Source organism: Phaseolus vulgaris, chromosome 1 (assembly GCF_000499845.2).
Source record: "Phaseolus vulgaris cultivar G19833 chromosome 1, P. vulgaris v2.0, whole genome shotgun sequence".
Classification (NCBI taxonomy): domain Eukaryota; kingdom Viridiplantae; phylum Streptophyta; class Magnoliopsida; order Fabales; family Fabaceae; genus Phaseolus; species Phaseolus vulgaris.
This window is the reverse complement of record NC_023759.2, coordinates 44,551,592-44,562,279: the sequence shown is the minus strand read 5'-3', so window position 1 is coordinate 44,562,279 and position 10,688 is coordinate 44,551,592. Positions and strand designations below refer to the sequence as shown.

The following is a 10,688-nucleotide window of genomic DNA, read 5'->3' as shown; positions in this document are numbered from 1 at the left end:
TACTATAAATTTTTTTATCTCTATTCGATGTGGAATTTTCAATAGGTTATGATACAATTTACTGAAAATATAAAAAAAACAAGAATATACTTATAAAATAGAGGCAAATAAAAAATACAAGAAAATTTTATATTATTTTTAATTCAAAATCTTAAGCAATAAGGTTCTAGAAAAAAATTATATTATAAATATAATAGCTTGAATGATTAGTAACTTATCTATTTTATTTATGGGTTATCTAACTATACAAGTACCTACGTACACAAACTCCTAAACTTGAAATCTTCAAAAAAATATAAATAAATAAGATATAATTTGACATGTGTTTGAGCTTAAAGTAGCTTAACACGATGTTATCTTACATATTACTTAATTTGATGGAAGTTATTTTTTTATGATGTTGAAGTATTGGACAATAACATTTTTCTTGAGTTCATGAAATAGTAACTTGATATGCTATCATATATGAATAATCATTTTGTAACACAATATTGAATTTCTCTTTGTAAAGGGGTTTTAGAAATCTTGGAATGGCAAGACTTTTCTGGAGAGTTGCCCATAAACATCACATCCTTTATTGAGTTGGTTAAAAGACATTACTTTTTACCATTTAAAATGATGTTTTGTAGGAAACATTTTCCTTTTCCCATATAAAATGACATTATTTTAGTGTTATATTTTCATTTTGTTCTCTTTAAGATTGTTGTATATTGTTTCTCCCATGTCATTATCTTTTTCCTCTTTAGGTATCTCAATGAACAATTATAGGCACAACATTATTTATTATCCTTTTTATCATCATGTTTAGTTCAATTTCGATGATGTGAACGTAGGCTACGAGGAATCTATGGATGTTAGGGAGGTCATAAGCATAAGAGAAATTTTTTTATGACCATAATTAAAAGCTTTAGTATATGGTGAAAGTATCCTAGTGGAAAATGTCATTGGTGAAATGTACTTCCATTAGATGTAAAAGGATAGTAAGACATCTCGCAATTTTAAGGGGAAGAACAAAGTCCCTTATTTTGGACTCAAACAAATTTCCAAAATCAAGAAAACTTCTAAAGTTGACCCTAGTGTCAATATAAAAGATAACATCCTCTTGTTACCATTTTAAAGGATATTTAAATATATGGGGGTAAAGGATATTTAGGTACATGGGATTGTTGACTTTTATTCTTCAAAGTTCTTGACTGTTGTGTCAATATTTGATTTTTTTTCAAGATATAGGTATTGTTTGAGCTAAAACCAAACAAATTTCATGGTGGTTAAGGAATGCTCAACATTTGATAAAGTGGTATGATTATTGATTAAAAGACTTAAATATAGCAATATCATTTTGAGGCATTGGATACCAAATGTTGATCAAGCTCAACATCGCTCTTACCTAATTTTGTCCTAGAAGCTGAGCATTTCTCAAGGTTTTTCAAATAACATGCTCCTTTATTAAAAACTAAATATACAATAAATGAATTCATGTATTTTTACCATGTGATTGATGGGTTTAGGTTTTAGGGTTTAAATATCTTTGAATGATGCTCATTATGATAAATTTTTTTCTCTCCTTATACTTAATCTTTCAAAATCTCTGAGTCATTTCATTTGTGTCAAATGTTCCCTTTCAATGTCATTAAAAATCTTTTTTGCTCCAAGAACTTTGGCCCTTGTTTTCCTCATTTTCTTCTTTATTAGTAGAAAAAATCTCTTAATATAAGTCTTATATAGAGTACCTTCTCATTGTAGAGGATAAGGAATATACTAAACTTATAAAAAAAATCCTCCTTTCATAAATTTTAACGACATGAATATTGTTCCATGTGTCGAGGACCAATAGACAATATTTAAAGGTAATATATATGTATATATTATCTTCAATGTCTTCTTTGTCTTTTACTAAGTTTTGTATAAGTAATGATTCCCAAATTCGACTGCAAGAAGTTCAAAGTTGAGTTGCATGCCTATTGTTGATCAGATGACCTTGCTCAATAGGCCATCAAAAAGAAAAAGCAAATGATTTTCTTTTAAGATGTTGAAAATCCTCTAGTGATAAATGCTAAAATAACACCAAACTCCACTGAACAACACCACATGTCCAAGAAGGTGCTAACCAAGAAACTATTCCATAGTTAACACCTTCCAACCTTACTCCTCCACCAAAAATAAATAAATAAATTTGTGCCAACAAAGTATCGATGTGGGTTCTCCCTGGAATACATTGACCCTAATATGATCCAAGTTAGAATTCAAGCAATTTTTTTTTTCATAAATGGTGCTCGATGATCTTCAAAATTGGCTTGTGGTTCCATGTTGATGTCATCAATATGATTCTCATTGTCCTCAATCAGGACCATACTGACATGGTTGCAATGGTGTGACTTTCATCACTCTTCCTCTAGCAAAGTGGTAATTGGTTCTATAGTCCAATTTTGTGTTTTAACTTAAATGCTTAGTGCAACTTATAAGTTTTTTCCTTTGGATATTTTCTATGCAATGATAATACTTTTAATTTTGAACGTAAAGTTGTCCTTCCTCCTTAAGGTTGAATTTAACAATAACAATGCTCTCATATTCAGTTGGGAACTTCACGACCATGTGTGGTAAGGAGATGAGATCTTTGAGTTGATTTGAGTCCCGTACTAAATGAGTACATTATACAATATTTTTCTTTAATGTTTATGTACCATAACTTATTGAATTTTTGTGCTACTATCCAATATGGTGAGCATATTTATGCTATAACCTGCAATACTTCTTCTAGTTAAGGCTTTGGATATTGCTTGTTGAGGTTTACATGGAGGTTGAGTTTTGAGAGACCCATAAATTACATGAGTTGAATAATCCTAGTTTGTGAGGGTTTTTCATATTCTCCAATTACTAATATCAGTTGTGACAACTATAGGTTATCCCATAGATGATCATTATTGTAAAAACCATGATTTATGAATGTAATTAAGGGAAGGGATATCTTCAAACTAGATAAAAAAGATTTGACATTATAAATTGATGGGAGATAATGCTTCCTAGCATAATTGGTATTTCCATTACAAGTGAAGCAACCAACTATGGTATTGACTCCAAATATTTCTTGTATGTCAGACTATTATAGTTGTCTTGTGCTTTTATTTTGAGGTTATAAGCCCTTCTTATATTACAACCTCCTTGTTGGAAGATGTGTGTATGAATTGTATTTGGACCTTGTGAGTGATACTCAAAGCTTCATTCTTGATTAACTCAAATTTTTAAGGTTATGAAATGTACTTCTTTGCCTTCTTTTTTAACATGGTATTTTCATCGAGTTGAATGTATCCAATTGCTCATGCTCTTAACTTATCCATGTATTTGACTGATTGAAGTATAATTCATGAATTCAATAAGGAAATGCAACATACTATTATTGACCTATAATCATCAAATATCGATGATTATGTTGTGCAAAACTTCCTTAATCCTCATTATCAAACACAAGATTTTTTTTTTCTTAGAGATTACATAAGCAACAATCATATTCTTGAAGACCTATATGAAAAATAAGCTAAAAGACCAAGTATAATACTATTCTTTATAGTGCTTTTGCTCTAAGTTTTTTTGTGTAATCTTTAGCCTTTGTATTTTTTATTGTGGTGTTACTCACTTGTAAGACAATTCTTGTGTCATATTCACTCTCAAAGTTAACCTTCCTTCAATTTATCTTACTTGACATGAGTGACAACTAAAAATACCTAAGATCTCGATCTCAAAGGAAGATTTGGAAGATATAACTAGGAATGATTAATAAATTCGATGTAATCAAGTTTGATTAGTGAAACCCTTTAAAAATTTCTTAAAGGAGAACTCGAACTAACCTAAGTGTTGTTCTATGTCTATTAAATGGTTTGACAGTTTTACAAAGAAAATCTTGTAGCTCTATTCAAATCCCATTTGTAGAGTTTATCTATTACTTCAAATCGTACTTAAAACTTGTGAGATAAAGTTTGAAAAGAATCAAATAATTCATTGGTGAGATCGAGTACCACATAAAACTTGTGAGATAAAGTTTGAAAAGAATAAATGTTGCAAGACACTCAATATTTTAAAGTTGTAATGCCTTGATGTAAAGTTATAAAATCTTGTTGCATTGTTGCCATTTTTTCATATATTAGTTATATTTTTTCTCTACACGTCTTTTGATTCTATCTTTAAAGTCGTTAACAATTGATGATTCGTTCATCTCACATATTCATGAATTTAAAAAAGTGTGATTTCTCACAAAATAATGAATTTGTCTCTCACTTCCTCTTACCAAAAATAGAATGTCTCTAGTTGAGTTGTTAATGAGACAAAATCTTCTATCTGTATAAGTCAAAGTGTCAACTTTGATTAGGAATAAGTAATAATTGAACAAAGAATCACTTACTTGCGGATGATAGTTTAACACTCAATTTAGTAAACGAATAATGAAATAAGAGTGTAATGTAAACGATTTATAAAACTAAATAATAATTGAATTGAGTGTCTCTTCTAAATAAGTATTCTTATCCAAACTTTGAAAATCTTGTGTCTTGGAATATTGATATATAAATATCCTAAGATGTAGTTGCAATGTAATATCGTATTAAAGATGTAATAGAGGTGATTAAATTTTTATTTCTTATTTTTTTAGTGGTTATTAAAATTATCTATAAGACATCTAAATTATATTTTAATACAAAAAAGGATAAATACATGTGAGGTAATCTCCAAATACTTATGAATGTCTAATTTTACTTTAATTGGATCTTTCCCTACCACATCATCCTTAAAACATTCTTACAAGTTTTTCTCTAATATAAGATATTATAAGACCATTACTTATGTAATTTTTATTTATAATTCAACTTTTTACAATCTAGAAATGATTTATTACATTGTATTAAAATTTTAAAAAATAATTCTTAAACTGCTTAAGCCTTTTTGTATGCGACATCAACATCAGCATAATGCAATAAAAAAATGTAATAAATAATATATTTGAAGCTTAACACTAAAAATGACATAAGATATAATTATTGAACATAAAAGAGAAGGGAACACGTTAATATTGTTGTATGGAATGATTAACAAAAGTCAAAAAGGCAGCATCGGATACACTATACACGCGTCAGCAAGACAAACTCGGCTGTCTTCCATTGGGCGTTTCACTTTAGACCACGTGTCATGCATTGATTAGCCAATCAAACATCATCATAATAAGGATAAAAATAATAATAATAATAAGAATAGAAGCTATATACATTAACTTTGGTTTTGTATGGTTGATGGGCTTAGGGCTTACTCCCAGAAACACTCCAACCCCACCCTTCTCACTGTACTGAAGAAGGACACAGAAGGAAGCAGCATAAAGCGATGGAGAGAGAAGATAACACATTACCTCACCACACTAATACTATTACTATTACTAACACTAAACAGAGAAAGAGAGAGAGAAAGAGTTTCATTTCATTTCAATCTGAATAATAAGTGAATATCTCTCGTAGTGTCGTACACCATACACCACACGCATACATTTGTACACAGACATGGGACCATTTCCCTGCGTTTAAATTTTGATCTTTTTCGTGGACGACAGGATCCGACTCTGCCGCTTAACTCTCTTCCCTCTCTATATCATCCTTTCTCCTTCACCTTTTATCTCTCTCACTCCTTTTTCTTCTTTCTTTCTAACCTTCTCCTATGGAAATGGAGGACCATCATCATCATCACCATCATCATCAACATCATGACCAGCAGCAACACCAGCAACAGCAGCAGTATGCCATCACTGATCTCAGGCAACTCATGAACGGCCCGAGGGCCACCCATTTCCCCTCCATGCCGCCGCAGCCCAAGGCGGAGCTCTTCCCCGGCGGCCACTCCAACCTGGCCGCCACGCAGCACTTCGAGATGATGATGTTTGGTCGTCAAGTGGCGGACATAATGCCTCGGTGTCTTCATGACTTTGCCTCTACCGATTCCGCCACGAATAATAACAATACGAACATCGCTGCTGCGACTCCCACCACCACCACTAGCGCCTCCACTCCTCCGCTTAGTTGCTTAGAGGGTGAGACCGCAGGATGCATCGGTGGAGACGCCTCCACTGGAAGATGGCCCAGACAAGAGACTCTCACTCTTCTTGAGATCAGATCTCGCCTCGACTCTAAATTCAAAGAGGCTAATCAAAAGGGTCCCCTATGGGATGAAGTTTCTAGGTAGGTACCATTTTTATTTTCTTCTGTTTCAAACAGTACTCTCTCGCTTCTCTTTTCAACCTTTTTTTTTCCTCAACTTGAACATCTCAAAATGATAATTTGTTTGTTTGTTTCTTTGGGATTGAAAATTAAAATAATGAAAACAAGAAAAACAGTGGACAAAACAAACACCTAAATTTAAATATATCTTTGTAACTACCTTCTTGACGGTTTCCTACTAACATGACTGCACTTAATTGGTTTTAATTGGGTGACTATAGTAGTGACACTACTTTCTGGAAGCTCTGGTAGAAATATAATAAGGCACTAATTGTTTGAGGTGACTATACTATATACACTGGTCGTCTCGCTACTCAATTTTTGATTATTGATCGTGTACTTCGAAGTGCTTTGAGTTCATATACCAAGATTAGTACGTCTCTAACACTGCCCCTTTTCGCTTTTAGAAATTTCCTAGCCTATTTAAGTGCAAGTGCTAGCCTCCCCTTTAATACTAGTTTTTCCCTACGCAAAATTCATTCAACTTTCGGAAGCTTTTGCAGCTGCCTATTTTAATTCTAGCTATTATCTCGTGGAATGACATCAACCGCAGGCTCTTCATTCAATGAATCATATTTCTATACCCATTCCAATGCTCATTTGCTAAAACTAGGTTGCTATAATAACATAGAGAACGTCACTGCATGACATTGGCTAGCTTTTTATTGTTATTATTGTTATTATGAACGCTCACATCATTCACAGCTCAGACTAGGGTTCCATGTTCCATCACCTACGTTGAGCTCAGTTAGGCATTTTTGTTTCTTGTGTTAATGTTGAAGGATCATGTCTGAAGAACATGGATATCAAAGGAGCGGGAAGAAGTGCCGGGAGAAGTTTGAGAACCTGTACAAATATTACAAGAAGACAAAGGAGGGAAAAGCAGGAAGGCAGGATGGGAAACATTACAGGTTCTTTCGTCAACTTGAAGCCTTATATGGGGAAAACAGTAACCAAACATCGGTGCCAGAAACCAATTTTGGTAGCAGCAGCCTTCGTTTCAACGCAAACAGCCACAACCCTTCTCAAACAAATCAAGAAATGTTTCACTCCCAGAAGCATTGTGATAGCCTAAGTCTCACCAACTCCACTGATTTGGACACGTCATCATCGGATGACAATGATCAGAATAGCACTGGAGGACTCAAGGACAATGACTCCACGGAGAAGAGGAGAAAGAGGCTGAGCGGTAGAAGCTGGAAGGTGAAGATAAAAGACTTCATTGACTCACAGATGAGGAAGCTGGTGGAGAAGCAAGAGGAGTGGTTGGATAAACTCACAAAGACGCTGGAACAGAAAGAAAAGGAGAGGGTGTTCAGAGAAGAAGAGTGGAGGAGACAAGAAGCTGTGAGGTTGGAGAGGGAACACAAATTTTGGGCTAAAGAGAGAGCATGGATTGAAGCCAGGGATGCTGCTTTAATGGAGGCTTTGCAAAAACTAACAGGAAATGAGATGATAAAGAGTACTCAATCTCCTGAGGGTCGTATGGTAACTGGAATTCAAAACCATAGTGAAAACCTGAATGAAGATGGGAGTGAAATACTAAATAGTACTACTGTCAGAGGTGCTGAAAGCTGGCCAGAATCTGAGATTACTAGGCTTCAACAACTGAGAGCTGAGATGGAGACAAGGTATATGCAAAGTGGGTGTTCAGAAGAGATTATGTGGGAGGAAATAGCAACCAAAATGGCTTGTTTTGGTTACGAAAGGAGTGCTTTAGTGTTCAAAGAGAAATGGGAAAGTAGCAGCAACTATGCAAGGAATGCTAAAGATGGAAACAAGAAGCGCAAGGAAGACCCTAGAGGTTGTTTCTACTTCGATAACAGCGAACAGTCTTCTCTGTATAACCAAGGAGGGGCCTATTGTGATATTAATGATCAAAGGCACGAGAGGAGGCTGCAAAATGATGGCTCTTCGCCTTCGAATTCAAATGTTGGAAATGCAGTTGCTGGTGACAATTGCTTTCCCTTCTTGATGACTGAGAGTGCAAATTTGTGGGAGAACTATAGCTTAAAGGTTAATAAAGCAAGCCAAAACCAGTGATGAGATGGAAATAAGGTTGACACTCGTCAGAGGCACGAAAATTTCACAGCCATTTATCTGAGACGATCTCCCGTTATGTAAGCAAGAGCTAACTAATGAGGGTCGTTTACGTATAGGGACTGGTGATGATAAAGTGGTCAATCTCATTATATTTATGGGAATCAAGGTGAAAAATAATGTGTTCAAGTCACGTACTTAAGTTTAATGAGGAGTCATTGACAAATATCACTGAATTGTTGGGGTATGAATTTGACACTGATTCAGGTGAGTTAGGTTTCTTTTATGCGTGCAAATGGAGTTTGCAATTGTATTACTTCATATGTTGCATCTTCCAATGATGTTTATATCACCATTTGGTCACCGTCTTTCTCCTTCCACACCCATCTTGCACTTTTTTTAGTATTTTTTGGATATTTATCTGTGCGGGCCTTTTCTGTTTGTGTACTGAAGGTTGTAATTATAAGGTAGCAATTTCTTTGGTTTTATTTATTAGTCGATATTTTTATGAACGAGGAAAAAGTGATGTATTGATGGATATTGTTTAAGCATGGAATATTAATTGTTTCAAGCATAAAAAAGAGGCCTGATTTTCTTTGAGAAGGTATCTTTTGAATTAAAGGACCATCATTTCTGCTGGTTTAGACTAGGGTACTACCTTCAACTCGAACATAGTAATACTATTTGATTAGCCAATAAATACTTAAATAAGAAACTTTTTAGAGTTGTCACTGAGCTAGGTTATATTGCAGCCTCGCGTGCGCACTACTATTGGGCACATTAAACTAAAGAAAGTGTTTCATACTTGTATAATCGAATCTCTAAAAGATTATAAAAATGAAATGCATTATTATACCTAACAAAAGGATATAATAACATTTAAATTTAAAATGTCTTCAATCTATCCCAACTTTTCACAGCTTACACTGATCCCAGTGATTCGAAAAAAAGCATTTCATAACAGCAACATTTTCTATTGCTTGGCCTACTTAACCAGAATGAACCAAAACCCCAACCCGATCAAACCTTACTAATTCAAGGGCGCGCAAAGTTGCAAAAGTGGTGGCTCATTGCAAATGAAACTTCTCCATTGCACGCGGTCTGAAGCTATATTTTGTGTTAAAGGTGGACGGATACAAAAACGTTCAACTAACATTATATATATATATATATATATATATATATATATATATATTATAAGTTCTAGTAGAACATCTCTGTACTATTTAGCCTGATAGGTCACTAACGTGTCTATACTATTGGCTGGTTTGTACAGAAGGATCAATAAATGTTATCCAGCAAGTAACTGCACGGGAATTCTCTATAGCCATACAGCTCTCAGTTTTATTGTGTGGTCCTAGTTGGCTGGGATATGGAACAAGGGAGAGGCAAAATCCTTGACAATAGTGCATTGACCTCTTTCTGGTATTTTCTTCCTTTTTTGCATGAGAAAACAATTATACATAACATAACAAGTGGACATAGAACTTAGCAAGCTCCAGTTCAAAATCAAATCAAGCTTCCATTTAAGCATGCTTAATTGCTTACATTCCTACATCATTTGCTGACTTAATAAGCTTCTGCTTCCATTTTTACTAATCAATATAGGCAATAATTAACATCAGTAATGAGATATGAGAAAGTAGAAAAAGGGTTTTATGAGAAAAAATGTGTAGCAATATTGAGTTTTGGGGAGTTTGGTTGAATAATTGAGGAATAAGGGGTAGCTTAGGTTGAGAGATGTGTGAGGCATTGAGTTTAGAAGCTCTCCTATATTTATATATATAATAAGGAAAGGAAAAAATTAAAACCCTACCTTGCGAGTGGCGTGTACTGGCCCTGGCGTGGCGTATGCCATTGGAAGGTGAATCAAGCATTAATACATGATAAAGTGAGGAAAGTGAAATAGCCCACACCCCAAAATGAAATTATTTATTTTATACTTTTTGTTGGAGAAGTGAGTGACAGTAGCATGACATGTACACAGGGTCTTATCTGCAGTGTAAGTATTTTGTTGCATTCTGAGGGTATGTGGTAGTGGCACTACTATCGCTACTACTACACAGATACATACATATGCATAAGCATTACATAAATATTACTGATACATCTTACGCTCCTGGGCAGACAGTATCCGTACCTGGGAAAGAGTAAAGAAGTTTCCTGCTAAAGGAAAACCAAATGCAAAGGGTTGGGGAGACATATTGGCAGTCATTATCATAACACACAAAACACAATTTTGGTTCCTCTCTTCAACCTCCTTCCTTGCTTTGTCTTCACGCTTATTAGAGGCAGTTAAGTAATTAGGTAGTCAAAGGAGCAAAATCGTATCACGTGTACAATAATGGAAAGATGATACCAAATTAAAGTGTTTATATATATATAACAATCTGCTTTTTCTCT

At 34.2% G+C, this 10,688-nt stretch overlaps 1 protein-coding gene across 1 annotated transcript; it reads left to right on the top strand.

Annotated features, from left to right (window-relative positions):
• The first annotated feature begins 5,281 nt into the window (after positions 1-5,281).
• Positions 5,282-8,833, top strand: LOC137814542 (trihelix transcription factor PTL-like). The gene is made up of 2 exons (XM_068617338.1): positions 5,282-6,206; positions 7,028-8,833. The coding sequence occupies exons 1-2, from the start codon at positions 5,689-5,691 to the stop codon at positions 8,286-8,288; spliced, it is 1,779 nt and encodes a 592-aa protein (XP_068473439.1). The 5' UTR covers positions 5,282-5,688; the 3' UTR covers positions 8,289-8,833.
• Positions 8,834-10,688: the final 1,855 nt, after the last annotated feature.